Raw genomic sequence first — 15,578 nt, 5'->3', positions numbered from 1 at the left:
ATCTGTGTTTTCATTGCGTATCGACTTGTGCTAAATGGAATGTACTGTATACTTTATGCAATTCATATACTTATGACAACTTTTAGTGATGCGTATGATCAAGGCTAAGAAAAGATCAAAATTATGCAGATAAAGGCAGCAGGTAAATGCATCTAACAGCTTTCTGAATGTATACATCTGAATAAATTCGCCAATTGGTGTACACCTACGTCACTGTGGTTCCTAATGTTCTCATTTAGACCCTACTTCGAGGAACGTTATATGAAGCTAATTTAGTTCTCCAAACAGTATTCTGAGATCTATAGTATTCTGAAATTACAAACATCTTGTTTTAGTTCAGAGTTGGTTCTAAACTATTTATTGTGCACTTTACAAATAGCAAATAACTACACTGAAAATATTATAAAAAATAATGTTACAAAATGCATTTTGGCAGAAAAAAAAAGACACAAAATCTATGAAAAAACCCTCTTAACTGCATTTATAGGCTTTCAATCTAGGCTGAGCCATTGGGGACCAAAGAAAAAAACATTTTTATCTACAAAACTTGAGGCACCTGTCAGACCTGACATATATGAAGCAAGCGAAGGATTTGCACCTTACTGTCTGAATTGGACTCTGTCCAGAGAAATGGAGTCTGAATGTGATTGCAGGTCAGATCCTTCATAACAACCCTTAAAATTTGATACAAATTTAATACCTTTCACATCACTGTGAAGCATGCATGTCCACTTTAAATATGATGTGGAATGGAAACACTTGCTAAATTGTGGGCTGCTGTTTCATTGCAAAGCTAATGGTGTAAAGAGTTGTTGCATCACACAACTTATATTCACAATACCTCCCCTGGCAACTTAAAAGAAGAAACTGCACAGTCATCTAATGAGCACCCGTTGATCTTATGAATAGAATCCACAGGACAAGATTCTCAATTTATCGATGAGCTAGAATGAGCATAGTTTATAACAATAGCATATTCTATGGCATTCTGGACTACTTATGCCTTAAAACTAGTTACTTCCACTAACAGCAACTTCATTTCTACATATAAAATTAATAGATTACGTTTAAGGTTTCTTTAGTGACACTATTAGTGTTCTTTCATTGCACTCATTGACTCTGCTGTCCACTTTCACCTAGTGTATTATAGTTTGTTGTCATTCTAATTTAATTTTCATAAATTCCACTTTCAACTACTTATTTAGCAACAACAAATCTGTATGTGCATTATTTAATCAAAGAAAATAACAGGCAGACCAAAGTGAAGAACAACTGACTGCAATTTGTATTTCATTAAATCTACAAAACTGGTATTTATGGGTTTCTCTCTATTGTTCCCTCTATTGTTTGATGCTATAAATCTAAATTTGTATTCTGACTGAAAAGCACAGGGCAACACTTTGAAAATTGTGAAAACCATTCACATTGCAAATTTAGGAAGGTGTTGGACTTGCAATATACTGGAATGAAAGATTTACAGTCCCACATATGTGTTTGTAATTGCAATGCAGTCTTTGCTGTTTCATAATCCAGCAATCCCATATTGCAATCTTAGGAATTTCATCATTCATTAAAAAAGTACAAGAGCAGCACGGTGGCACAGTGGGTAGCACGACCGGCTCACAGCAAAAAGGTTGCTAATTTGAGCCCTAACTGGGTCAGTTGACATTGCTGTGAGGAGTTTGCATGTTCTTCCTGTGTTCGTGTGGGTTTCCTCCGGGTGCTCTGGAGTCCAAAGATATGGGCTATAGGTGAATTGAATAAGCTAAACTGGCTGTAGTGTATGTGTGTGAATGCAAGAGTGTATGGGCGTTGGGTTGTGGCTGGACGGGCATTCGCTGCATAAAACATATGCAGGATAAGTTGGTGGTTCATTCCGCTGTGGCAACCCCTGATTAATAAAAGGGACTAAGCTGAAAATGAATGAATGAAAAAAGTACTTATTAATTATTATTATTATTATTATTATTATTATTATTATTATTATTAAATAAATAAAGCTTGCCTTAGAAGAACCAGTTTGGATTTCCCAAGAACCCCTTTCTGTGGTTGTTAAAGGAACTCTTTTTCTTAATACAAAATATTTAAACAAAATAATAAAAATATCTGTTTTCCACTAAAAAACTGTAGTAAAGAAAGTTTAAAGGTTTCTCCTTGAACTCTCAAAGCTAGCACCTTTATTTTTTAACATAGATGTGTCAGTGTTTAATATTTAAATGCTGAAAAAATTGAATTGAAAAATTTAACTTGCAAAGCTGGGATTAATAAAAGTAAATGTCCAAGCAGTTACATGTAACTAAACAATAAGTATTGGCACCCATTAAGAGTTAATATTAAAACTCGAACAGGTGCAGCAACAACTGGATCATATATTTGGACCACAGAATTAACCACATACACAATTTTGAAATACCAAAGTCGTGTGATTAGCAGGACAGTGGAGAAAAATGATGAAACAAAACAAAGAATAAACAATCGTTAAGCTAAACCACAGCCTACACCATCTGGAACCACATTCCATAAACATATATTCATCTTCTTTTTTTGTATTTGCACATGCCTTCATGGAAGGGGAATATACGCTAAATATGTCCCACAAACTGAAATATTTTATGGCTTTTTATAATTTTCCTGTTCACCCATGTAAAGTGGCTTTGACACAGAAGAGCACTAGAAGAGCACGTTACAGCACCCTGGACAGCGACTATTTAAACGCCTTTTCTTCTGGCTGAAGGCCTATAGAAACCACTGTGTCCTAAAACTTAGTCACAGACAGAATTGTTACACCTTCTAGTTCTCAAAACACCAAGAAAGAAAGCACTCTCTTTGTTTTCAAATATGAGGTCTGATTTAACGCTATGAATGTTAGTAGCCCAAAACAGATAAGTGAACTTTATAAAGTGTGCTAAAGAGGACATCAAGTAATGAAGAATCAATCCAGTCTCATAAAAAGTAAACATGCGTCGTGCAAACAGGTGATACCAAACTGCTCCTGTTGGCTGAAAAAAGATTCGTCCTGAGAAGAGTTTTTAAAGGCTCCACTCCCAGTGCAGTTGTTCTGAAGGGCCATTACACAAGCGCAGACCAGCAACTTTACATTCCCAACAGAGCAATGAGCTTCCTGATAGCAACACTTGTAGATATTCTGAGTCATTCTCACCTTCTACACCTTTTTCGATCCGAACATTCAAGCTGCATTGGCTAAGGGCCCTGTTACGCCATGAATAGTACGAGCTAAAGATTTTGTCTGAAGGAAAGAATTAGGGATCCTACAAATGAGCAGCGAGCGCGCGTGTGGCTGTACTGCATATGTCTTTGCATATGTTTGTCGATACATGCAAAACCTTTAAGCGTTTTATTCTTGCCAAATATTGCTGCAGAGACGCCCCCACAAGCCCCCATCTGCTACTTACACCAAAGATTTAGATGTCATCCGTATAACACAGAAGAACACAACAGAAACCGACAGGCAATGTCAATTTGCAAGCCCACTGCACAAGCATTCTGTCGGCATTTAAACTTACCGCAGTCTTCACACAAGATCCTCCCAACATCTTTTTTCAGGTTCTTCCCACTTGTATCTAGGGGCGCAAACGACGCTTTAAAAACCAAGGGTTCATCAGTTGGGTCCATGAAAAATATATACTTGTGATTCTTTTTCACTTTGGCGCACGGAGCCTCCGAGCCAAATTCCCCTACGGTGACGAGCTGCTCCCGCTCCAGACCCCCGCTGTTCCGCGGCCACACGTCCAGGACTTTGACATTCACACTGTACGGCTCTGCTGAGACGTTCTGAGGCGCGGACTGCACCTTGCCCTCAATCACCACGGCAGATCTGTAAGCCTGGTCCTGCAGGGAATTCAGACTCGGGGAGTAGCAGGCGAAGGAGACCCCGATGAGCAGCATGGATAAGTGTACCGAATCAAGCCTCCTCATGCCGCCTGCTTTGGCTCGATGGTCGGTGGTCGCGTTGCGGCAGAGCTGCAGGGCGATAGCGGTGGAGTTGGGTTGAAGGCTGAAGAGACTGTGAATAGGCTCCAGTAGCAGGGCGGCGCGGCAGACCTTGCGTAAGTGTCCATGCCATCGGGATCCGCTGCTTTTTTCCGATAGATTTGCAATCGGGAAACACCAGCTGGAAACCGGAAACGGCGTAATGCTGCTGGGTTAATACAGATCCCTCAACTGCATTCTACCGAAGCGCATCCTAAATTGCAGGGAAAGTCGCTGCCTCCTCCGAAGACACGAGCAGGTATCCGCAAGACGCCGCCAGTCAATCTTTGCCCCGAAATTGCAGTGGTCGAGCGCGCCCTGCTCGCCACTGGCTGCTGTGTATCTTCCACTGCAGTCGAATGTGAAATGCTGCAGTAAACTATTAGGGCTACTTTCAATATCCCCTCAGAACAAGCGGTGCAAGAATCCACTTTCGCAGCGACAAAACGCTGTTGCCGTATCCCTCGCGCCCCGTCCGCCACCCCGATCTATCAGGGTAAGATTCCCCGCTCAAACGGCAGATTCGCGGTTGGGGTGCTGAAACGAACGCCCATACGCTGGCGTGTGCGTCTTTAGTCTCCTACACCCCGAGAAAAATGGTCAATCCATGATATCTCCCATCGTCAATCCTCATCCGATTCAAAGAAGAAAGAGAAAAACGCACCACAAATGTATGGTGCAGAAAAGCGCCCGCGTCAAATCTTCCCGTAAATCGTTACGGCACCGCAGAGCTTTGCGCTGCTTTGAGTGCGATGGCTAACCGTGCGAATGAATGAGCTCTGAATGAGTTTTGCGTCTCATTCCATTACTAAATCATGCCCTGCATTCAGGTCACATTCGCCGCTCTGCCTCAGAGAGAGAAAAAAATGATAGTGAGGCGTTGCATCAAATCTATAGGCTACGTCTGCTATCCGTTGCATTGCTGATGCCTGGACGAATGAGAACATATTTAACAAATGAAATGACGGAACATCACGAATGAAGTGGCAGACTGCATCAAACGCACAAACGTGCACACGATGGCAAAGCATTTAGACATATGCGTAGTGGACATTATACACACGGAATATTTGAATGCAACTATAATTATCAATTTTAGATCTTGCGAAAGATATGAAATAGCCTAAATCTAAACTAAAACAAGGTTGAACCTGTGGATCTGCAAAGGAACGTAGCTACAAATTCACTAAGGGCGACATCTGCTGTTCTTTACTCACAGTGCGCGAGAGCTCAGCATTTCAGACATTCAAGATGAAGAAAAAGCGCAAGTGGTCCCTCAGATTTCAAATAGGCCTACTTAACAGTAAATTAACGATCAACTATACCTTTATTGAACCATAATGTAATGGAGCTGAGTTTTGATCGAGTCAGTATATAGTGACAGTTTTAGGCTATTTAACCTATAACAAAAACACCAAACACTTTTCACAATTTATATTAACAAAAATAGCTGTGTGCATCTAAATGAGATATGAGCTTGTCCAACCTGTTATTGTTTTAGTCTTGTACTCAGAATCATAAATGAAGAAAAAAAAAAAAGTTAATGCCAATATTTCCACACGTTAAATTTCTTCCTTGTTTATAGTATTTATCTGTTTATTTACGATTGCGTCCAGCTTAAAACAGATATTGTGATGCAACATTAGGAACACTGAAAACATTTAATTGTTAAAGTACATTGTACTTATTGTGTGCATGTTTTGCATTTTGAAAAAAAATATCCAATTTATTTAATTTTAGTTTAAAATTTTGACGATTTATTTATATTATTGAAGCATATACTTAAAAGCATAACGGCACAATAATAATAAAAGTTAGACACATGCGGCTCCCTTTCAATCAAACCAACACCCCCAAACAATTATTTCGGTTTAGAAATTTTGAAGTGCAATTAAGCCTCTGTTTACTTGCAGGTTAATGGAAATATATTTAAACGGGCAGACTAACTTGATGAAGACAAATTTCGTAAATGATATATGAATAAAAAGGCCATCCGTGCTCGTGACGGGGCCCGGCGGTTACTGTCCATGGTTCTGAACAGCGCTAACCTCGACCTCCCACTTTATTCTTACTTTAACCAACTTTATTCTGCAGTGTAAAATGGTTGCTTATCGAAATTATCATTACAAACGTTTTACTTCAAAAGAAAACGCTTTAAATTTGACCAAAAATATAAAGACCACGTGCACACGGGAAGGCCACACAACTCTACATAGCATAATAATCTTTTAAAAGCATAATAAGTCTTTTCTTAACAAGTATACATTTTTATTGTATTAGGTAATAGTTTAATTACCATTACCATTTAATTACCATAATCTTGAAGGTACACTTAAGAACTGCATGTCATCTTGTGTTTTTGTTGTTTTCCCCAGTGTCGCCAAAAACGCAACCCGTTTAACAACCAATGAAGAAAACACATAAGGAAACGCATGTACACGACATTTAGAAGTGGTTTCACAAAATACTGTAACGCAATTAAAACATACTAATACATCCAAGTAAACAATTCCTTGAACAATGATGTTCATAACACTAACATTTCATTCTATTAAATGTATCCATCCTCTATTCAGCTACTTGAAGGTACCCCATTCTTCTATAAAATATTTTCATATTATTCGTGCGCTCTCAGAAAAAAAGTAAAAAAGTAAAAAAAGATGTGTTTGATATGGTACCACTAGTTACAGATGCTTAATCTAATAAACTAATATGCACTTTTGGATTAGGCTACTAAGACCATTCAGGAGACACATATTGTACCTTTAGCTTGTAAAGTCAAGGCCAAGTAAAAAGTTCTTACATTTTTTTTTCAGAGAGAATATGTGAAGTTTTCTCTAAAATCTGACCAACTTCGAAGACTTCCAGCTGCAATATCGCGCAATCAACAGTGCGAGGCGCAAGAGTCTTCGCTTTTTCCTCCAGCTGAGCGTGCTGACATCAGACTGCACGCGCACGGCGTTGAGCTCGTGCGTGCGTCCGTCTCCATGCCACGACTCGCTCTTTCGTTCCATCTTGTGAACGGCGCATCGGTGAAGCAGCACCGCGACAGTGTTTACAGTAGGCCTTCGGGGCTTACAGAATTTCATCTTTGTTTCTGACAGTGTTCAACTGCGAAGGGCTTGCACAGCGGGCTAAAGCTCTGCCTGCAGACTGAGCGGGGTAAGATATGCCGAACCACGTCGCTCGTTATGAGGTCTGCGACTTTGGCAACAGCACTGCACTTTACGATCATATGTCATGGTATTCCGCGGTATACTAGCTTTTTTTGTCAGTATAACAGGCACGGGTTTAATGCCCGCAGCCGTGGCCAGATATCAAAGACTGCTTGCGCAAACTCGTTAACTGTTTACAGTGCTGACAGACAGAGAGGCTGTCAGACTGTGGATTTGCCGCAACAGACAGCGTGCCATTAAGTGTGACTGTGGCAAACCGTTATGAGTTCAAGCTTTCAGAGTTCACCTTCGACCAGAAAACAAGCACACCTCATGAATTTGAGTGAAGAAAACGGGGACGGTCAACTCCGTGTCTTTTTTGCACACTGTCACTCGTGTTGGGCCCGTGACAAGGATTTTGCACTTGCATTAGAAGTTTCAGATGACAAAATGTTAATAATAACCAGTAATTCTAAAATCTAGCAACAACAGGGCACGCAAATTTTATGACAGTCAACTTAAATTTAAAATAATAAATGAAAAAATAGAATGTGATAGTATAACTTTTGTTTAGATTTTCCCTTCTTGGAAAAACACCAGTTTTACACACTTGCCTTGAGCCAAGGAAACATTATTTTTATATTTAACAAAATTTCTTCTAATGACAAGAATTGAAGACATGCACTTTATTTGGTTATTACAGGTGCTAACGCATTTTACAATACATTTCAGCTTGTTAACCTTTGTTAACAAACAAACTAAAAAAAATATTTCAACAATTACTATATTGTCACGAATCTGTTAATGTTGTGGTATGGAAGTAAGCTAACTAAAAAGTTGCATTTTGTTGTATTTTTTATCAACTAACGATAAATAATATTTAAAAAGTACAGTGACACATAGTCTTCGTTAATGCAATAATAATTATTAGGAATTGCTAACGTTATCCTATATGACCTGTAAATTAATTCGATTAAAGTACATGCTATAACAGACATAAGCAATTTATTTTTATAACTTTTTCCTTTTATGAACCGATTTTTGCGAAAGCTGATTTTTTTTTTGCGAACGTTTTCGGCGTGGTTCGATATTTAGTATAATTTTAGAAAGAAACAGTAACCACAAATGATAAATTGTAATGTTAATACATGCTTCTCAATTCTCAAAATTTTTTTACACGTATGAATTCAAGTTAATAAGGTATTTTAGTTTCTTTCGCAAGCCTTTCACAACCGTCGCATGTCATTTAACCTTTTATATATATGGACTGATTTGCACATAATTAAGTATTTTTCTGTTTAACTAATCTATCGTAAACACCAAAATGTCTGCACTGAAAACATGCCGAGGTTCTCTCATCTGGAAATCTAAAGTGATAATAATTTTGAAATTATCTAGATTTCGTTTCCAGATATTTATTTATATAGAAAACATAACTTATGCATATTTTTCATAGACATAGCTCATGTGATTACGTTTATGCAGAATTGATTTCTTTAAAAGAAGATAAATTATACATGCATCTCATTTCAACAGTTTAGACGTTTGAATCAGGACATTTTATATTTTAACATTTTTGTTTGAAAACGTCTGGCTTGCAGTGGTAATATAGCTGCATTTGTATGATTAAAATATTAATAATATTACATTTCAGGTAAATTATTTATTTAGGACGCTGTGATATTTCTATGGACACAGTACATGTATTAAAGTAAAAAGCTACGATTCGACCAATTGGACAGTTGTCAAAAAAGTTGTCAAAAATCGACAAGTCTATCGCATTTTACCTATTATTAACGAACACGCTAACTGCTTAATTTATATAAATTAATTGAAATGTTTACTATTAAATTATTAGAGAAAATTAATCATACTTAAACATATTTAAAAAGATCATTGCATTACAGGATTAATATTCACTTCATTTAAATTACAGAACAGCTAAACGAAGAGAGTCCGAAACGTTTCTTTAATTTAGATTTTTGCATTTCATGTTTTTCTAAAAAATAACTGTGACTGTATAAAGCAAAATTCCCGCATCTACAGGAATACTCGCATAATCAAATAACAAATAAAATCGCAAAGGGATGCATGCTTATATTTGTAAAGCCGTGTGCTTTTATAACATGTTTATAAACGAATGCATTATTCTGAATGTATTAAATTGTTTTTAATGACCATATGCATGGGTTGAGTGGATTTTATTTTATATATTACTAATTTAACATTTCCCCCCAAAAAAAGAAATGTCTGAAAGCAATAACTGAATTGTATTTGCCTGTACAAGACAGGCGCATTACAGCTATATTTGGGACTATTGCGTGAATTATGAAGTTGCTATTAAATGCACACAACATTTATTTTTTTACTCCAGGTATATTTTTCAGCTTCGCAGACAGTCACACAACACGGACGTGTTCCTGTTAACCGCTTTGGTAAGACAGCATCCGTCACTATACCAGCATGGAATATCCAAAATAGGCGATGCAATATGGAACCATTTATGCTTGCCTCCAAGTATTACACACAAATGTCTAGAGATAAAAGAACTATCATCTAGGAGAACTTGTTTCCGCTATAAAGACTTTTGTGTGTTGAAAAGGTTCCATGGATGTTAAAACGTTACTATATGATATCCATAGATATCCCTATTGCCTTTAATTTTGGAGTTTTATTTAGAATGCATCTATATTACCCCAACTGTAAAATCGAATAATTATTTTTTTCTAACATGCTTTGAAAACTTTATATTCAAATAAGCCTTTCAGGCACAGACTGGCTTGATTATTGCATGCAAGTGTAGATGGTTTTATTAAATTAAAGATTTCCTTTATATTTACTTTTTTTTTTTCAATTTATTTTTTGACAACTAAGTATATCAATTAGGCTAACTACATAACGCAATAGTCGACTATGTTAGTTGGCTAATTTGTTTAGTGGGGAAATGCATGCAACGTCGGTTAAATTACAGCTTCAATTGGTGAAGAATAATTCAATTTATGTACCATTGTCTTATAAACGTACTAAGCATTTAATATACATCATAGTGCATGTCTTTATTCAAATTAAGATGCAACCTTAAAAGCTAGAAAGCTTTTCATATATTTGCCATCTGGATATTACTCAAGACAAATTCGATCTTAACTAGCTATTTGTTGTCCGTATTTTTTTTTCTACAAAGAGAAAAAAGTTAAACTAGGAGGTTTAATGAATTATGAACAACTAACTGAATGAAATGGCATCTAAACACAACCGGTCTGCCTGTTTGTCTATCGTTATATCTTACACTCTTAGAAATAAAGTGAGCTGTCACTGGGGTGGTACCTTTTCAAAAGGTACAAATTTGTACCCAAAAGGTCCATATTACAACCGTAACGGGACATATTCGAACGTAAAAAGTACAAAAATGTTCTTATTCATTTTTGTACGTACTAATATGTACTTTTGAAGTACCAACATAGACCCTTTAAGTACAAATGTGTACCTTTGTAAAGGTATCACCCCAGTGACAGCTCACGTACCTTTATTTCTGAGAGTGTACAAGATTGTTCATTAATAATATTCATTAATACAGCGGGGTAAAATCGATTAATTTTATACTTAATGTAGCTTACATTTTTTTTCAATTTTTTGTAAATTTTATTTTTACCATTTTATCCACTTTTTATTTTAAAGCCACTTCTTTAAATAGTTTTATTTTATACGTTTAAAAATAAAGTAAAAATAACCTAGTGAACAACGAACAAAAAACCTTCAGCTAAGTTTTTAGGTACCATCTGTACCTATGAAATACGTCGACGGAAAACATTATGTGCCCTAAGCTGGAAATCTTCAGTTTCGCTTTGAATCGAATTCATTTTCGGTTTCGCTTTCAGTCGAATTCCACCTAATCTTCCAGGACAGACGCACTGTGCGATTAGAGCGCGCGGGCGCAGCGTTTGAGCTTCAGTACGCGGTGAATTTATTCGGATTCTGCACAGGTCTGAACAGCGCTCGTCTTCTCTCCTCACACAGATCTCGCGAGAGCAGTGGCGTGGCTGCTTGGCTGTAGGCTTGCAGTAAGACTGAGGGAGAAGGCAGGCAGCATCATGGCGGACAGAGACAGTGGAAGTGAGCAGGGAGGAGCAGCCACGGGCCCGGGTGTCGGTTCCATGCACCCAGTGACAGGAGGGGCGGGCTCGGCTTCCGGGCTGCAGCATGAGACGCAGGAGCTCGCCTCGAAGCGGGTTGACATCCAGAACAAACGCTTTTATCTGGACGTAAAGCAGAACGCGAAAGGCCGCTTCTTGAAAATAGCAGAAGTCGGGGCCGGAGGAAACAAGAGCCGCCTCACTCTCTCCATGTCCGTGGCTGTCGAGTTCCGCGACTATCTGGGGGACTTCATCGAGCACTATGCCCAGTTAGGGCCGAGCAATCCGGACATGCCACAGGACGAGCCGCGGCGGGCGCTGAAGAGTGAGTTTCTGGTCCGGGAGAATCGGAAGTACTACATGGATCTGAAGGAGAACCAGAGGGGCCGCTTTCTGAGGATCCGGCAGACTGTCAACCGGGGGCCCGGTTTGGGATCCACGCAAGGCCAGACCATCGCTCTTCCAGCCCAGGGACTAATCGAATTTCGCGACGCTCTCGCAAAACTCATTGACGACTACGGAGTGGAGGACGAGCCGGCGGAACTGCCCGAGGGAACCTCGTTAACTGTGGACAACAAGCGCTTTTTCTTTGACGTGGGCTCCAATAAGTACGGGGTGTTCATGAGGGTAAGCGAGGTCAAGCCCACCTATCGCAACTCTATCACAGTGCCCTACAAAGTGTGGTCGAAATTCGGCAGCACTTTCTGTAAATACGCAGACGAAATGAAAAAGATTCAAGAGAAACAGAGGGAAAAAAGGGCATGCGAGCTTCAGCAGCAACAGCAAGAGGAGATGCACGGCGACGACGGGGATGAGGATTGATAGTGGAGGGAAACATGCAAAAAAAAAAATACATAAAAAATAATCCGAATAACCTAAAGAGAAATTCTACGTACTGTGCTGTAAAAAAAGAGAGATACATAAAAAGATAAGTAACTGTTTAACTCCAAGGGAGCACTACCCACAAAAAATACAAACCTCCACAGACTGACAGTCCACCCATCGCTGGATGACATCCACTTACCCACCATTAATACAGTAAGCGGCTGCTAAACCAAGTAATAACATTATATATGAACTGTGTTTCCTACTTGACGACAACAGAACTGAGTGTTTCTTTCCCTTATTAACCAAGAACTTTTTTACACGTTCCAAGATATTATAAAAGTGTTTGCAATGGAGTTCTTGCCGAGGAAGCGGTTCCTTTACGTGTGAGCTAATGACTTCAGCACAAATCAGATGTTTTAGTTTTTTTAACCAAATTTTCGAATCATCTGAAGAGGTTGTCATGGTAGCCATGCCACTAGATAATCCAAGCATCACCTGAGGGCTAGCTAGAGAAGAAAAAATATCAACCTGTTGATTGATAGAGGTACAGAGGTCAGCCTAGGGCTGCTGTGTGCAGGTGTCGGAAGGCGGTGGGCGACCTCTTCACAAACATTCTGAGGAGTATTACCAGTGTATTTTTTTAATTGAACTTCTTGTCATGCAGATGATATGCTATGTATTTGTGTCTCGTTGTCATGCACAGTGTATAAAAAAGGTACTTAATAAGTAAGAGCAATGACAACAGAAAGAGAAAGAGCTCTCGGAAAACATTTTTTGTAACCGGACCCCTCGATACAAAGAATCATATGAAAATGCTCATGTAGAAAAACATACAAAGTATGATTTTGTGAATCAGATGTATTTCAGTGGAGAAGAAAACAACCCACGTTTTTAGTGGGGGATCTGACAAACAATCTGTTAAAGGGTTTAAAAAATATAGAAATATATGGAAATATATATATAAATATATATATATCAGTCTACCAATGAGAGGATGAGTGGCGCCAAGGAATGCTGTAGTTGCATGTTAACCTGTACACAGCCACATTGAGGTGGATTTCTCAATGTTCGTCCTCAAGGACTCTTCTCTGTAATGTCCATAATGTCAGTGATGTTTGGTTGGGTAATTGAACCAGTACTCGATTTTATTTTAAGGAATGACTTGTTCAAGAAGTATGTGTACATAATAAGATAATATATCAACTCTTTTGACTGTTTGATAAGACATGAAAGACAAGCCAATTGGAATGAAAGCCCTTTTCCATGGGGGCCCTTGAGGACCTGTGTTGGGAGACCCTGACTTTAATGAAACTTGTTGGGGAGCATACTCTTCAGCATTAAACAACCTGGTGCCTTACAGACTCCGCATGCTTATACACTGGCTGGTGCTTTAGATCCAAGTTTGGGTTTTTGTCGTTTTTGTTTTTTTCTTGCCCGCTTTCTTTATACTTCTGGATTTTGTTTGGCTCTGGCCCTCTTGTACGCTATTGCATAACTCGTGGTCTGTTAAGATGAAAAGCAATTCATTATTTGAAGGTTCTGATCACAACAAGTGACTCGCAATTGCATTTTAAGCCACCTTTATGAAAGCAAAATGAGCCTTCCTTAATTTATCAAATGCTATGTGCCAGGCAAAAAGGGTGTTTAGTGGCTCTCAACAAACTCTTTTTGTTGTGAAGTAAACTTCCGTACTGAAGCCTCTCTGTGTAGTTTGGCAGTAATATGTCATTATCACAGACCAAAAGCCTAGTTGAGGGGTGTGGCCAGGATTTTTTTCCCAACTTTTTAGTGTTGCTTCACGTAATTTGTCATTTTGGCTCACAATGTTTATTTTTCCCCCTCTTTTCCCAGTGCTATATTTCATTACTGTGTGCAATATTGAACGTGCCAATGTTGGCAATATATGTATATCAATTAAATATATGATTAATATTTGAAAAGCATGTGGCTGAATTCCACGTTTATTTCTTTAAAAGGTCTTTATTTCTTTAAAGACTTTATCTGCACTTAAAAAAAGGTATCTATCTGGAAATGAAACCAATTTTATTGAACATGCTTCACCCAGGTGAAGTGAACACATAGCAGTTTATCTATCCTGTCTGCACTTTCTGTGAACGTTTATGTCATGAACGCACCCTGGCTCGGTTTCATCTGTTCTTAGTGACATGGGAGGGTAGGGGTTACTGGAATGGTCACATGAAACAATGGGGGTGTAAAGGCCTTTGGGTTAGGGGCAATGATTATGTATCTTTAATTTCTCTTCAAATACATACATGGGATGATTCTAATGATGAAGGTGTGTGATGACCTCTTCTGTCTTCAGTAGCACATTGCTTTCCCAGCTGGAGATAAATGTCTGACCAATGTTTGTTTGAAATTTATTTTAACAAAGAATGCCTGCGTTATGTTATATATATATATATATATATATATATATATATATATATATATATATATATATATATATATATATATATATATATATATATATATATATATATATATATATATATATATATATATACACACACTTTTTAACTTATGTTCTCTTTTCAGAGAGGTTCACTGAATTCGGCGGTTATGCATCAAATATAATTTATGTACATTTTACAAATTAAAAATAAAAAAATAAAAAGAAATGTTAATTTACCAACTTCTCACAAAAAGAATGTTCAGTATCAATGTTTCTGTGTTTTTTTGTGTTCATTTTGTTTCTCGTGTGCAACAGTTCAGGTAGTGGTTGACATTGTGCCTCTGACTTCAATGAAGTTTTTTTGTGTGTACACATGTAGCACTTTTGAAGGAACAGAATTATGACCTGAATCATGCAGACTAACCGATCTGTAATAACACATCATAATGTCATTTGATGCAATCTCATTTTCTTGTATGGGTACTGTTGGTTGGTTCCAGTGGTTAACCGATGTAATAATGTGCACTAACAATATCACTACATTTTCTAAGGATGTGTGATCGTGCGTCATTTATCATTTTATCAGAACAATACTGTTGAGAATATGAAGTAATCTACTAAAGTATAGTTCAATGGGTCTTTCTCATAATAACCATCATAACATCATTCATTTTAAACTGGTATTGTTTGAGCTGCAATGGTCATTCTGTTGAATGCATCATTAAAATTCACAAACATTTGTCAATTCAAGAATGAGTCATCTCTAGAGCCAGACAGAATCTGTGGACATTTTTTGCTATTTCTGCTGAGAATTTTGTAAAAAAAAAACAAATCTGCGGATTTATGGTTTTGGAAGTATCATAACTAAAAACTTAATATATGACATAAAAAAATACCTTTTTAGCTTTTATATAAATGTTTACAATGCAAATCCAATTAGATTGGCTTATTTGGTAAACAAAGCAAGTCTCTTGTATAATCTACTAAAATACAGAAAATATTACTTTACAAACTACTGTAAATGAATCATATGAACATTTTCATATTAGTCAAATATATCAC

General features: G+C 37.7%; 2 protein-coding genes across 8 annotated transcripts in view; one reads left to right on the top strand and one right to left on the bottom strand.

Annotated features, from left to right (window-relative positions):
* The window catches only part of nrg2a (neuregulin 2a), a 191,144-nt gene extending 186,993 nt beyond the window's left edge, over nucleotides 1-4,151 (bottom strand). For 5 of the 6 annotated variants that reach the window (XM_056446711.1, XM_056446715.1, XM_056446716.1 and 2 more), the window contains exon 1: nucleotides 3,525-4,015. In XM_056446711.1, the coding sequence (XP_056302686.1) occupies nucleotides 3,525-3,936 (412 nt within the window). In that variant the 5' untranslated portion in view covers nucleotides 3,937-4,015. Of the gene's footprint in view, nucleotides 1-3,524 lie in introns of all 6 variants that reach the window. The other variant, XM_056446718.1, reaches the window with a different exon arrangement.
* A 2,829-nt stretch (nucleotides 4,152-6,980) lies between these two features.
* puraa (purine-rich element binding protein Aa) lies at nucleotides 6,981-14,501 on the top strand. 2 transcript variants are annotated; one of them, XM_056446244.1, is made up of 3 exons: nucleotides 6,981-7,152; nucleotides 9,520-9,580; nucleotides 11,160-14,501. In XM_056446244.1, the coding sequence occupies exon 3, from the start codon at nucleotides 11,234-11,236 to the stop codon at nucleotides 12,095-12,097; it is 864 nt and encodes a 287-aa protein (XP_056302219.1). In that variant the 5' UTR covers nucleotides 6,981-7,152; nucleotides 9,520-9,580; nucleotides 11,160-11,233; the 3' UTR covers nucleotides 12,098-14,501. The 2 variants fall into 2 exon arrangements, with proteins under 2 accessions (XP_056302219.1, XP_056302217.1); XM_056446242.1 differs by lacking the exon at nucleotides 9,520-9,580.
* Nucleotides 14,502-15,578: the final 1,077 nt, after the last annotated feature.

Source organism: Danio aesculapii, chromosome 21 (assembly GCF_903798145.1).
Source record: "Danio aesculapii chromosome 21, fDanAes4.1, whole genome shotgun sequence".
NCBI classification, from domain to species: Eukaryota; Metazoa; Chordata; class Actinopteri; order Cypriniformes; family Danionidae; genus Danio; species Danio aesculapii.
Note: the sequence above shows the minus strand (reverse complement) of the source record. Positions and strands in the feature narration are given on the sequence as shown.

What these genes read in the sequence shown, in the direction of transcription:
- puraa (XM_056446242.1), top strand. Translation starts at nt 11,234, where the DNA reads ATGGCGGACAGAGACAGTGGAAGTGAGCAGGGAGGAGCAGCCACGGGC.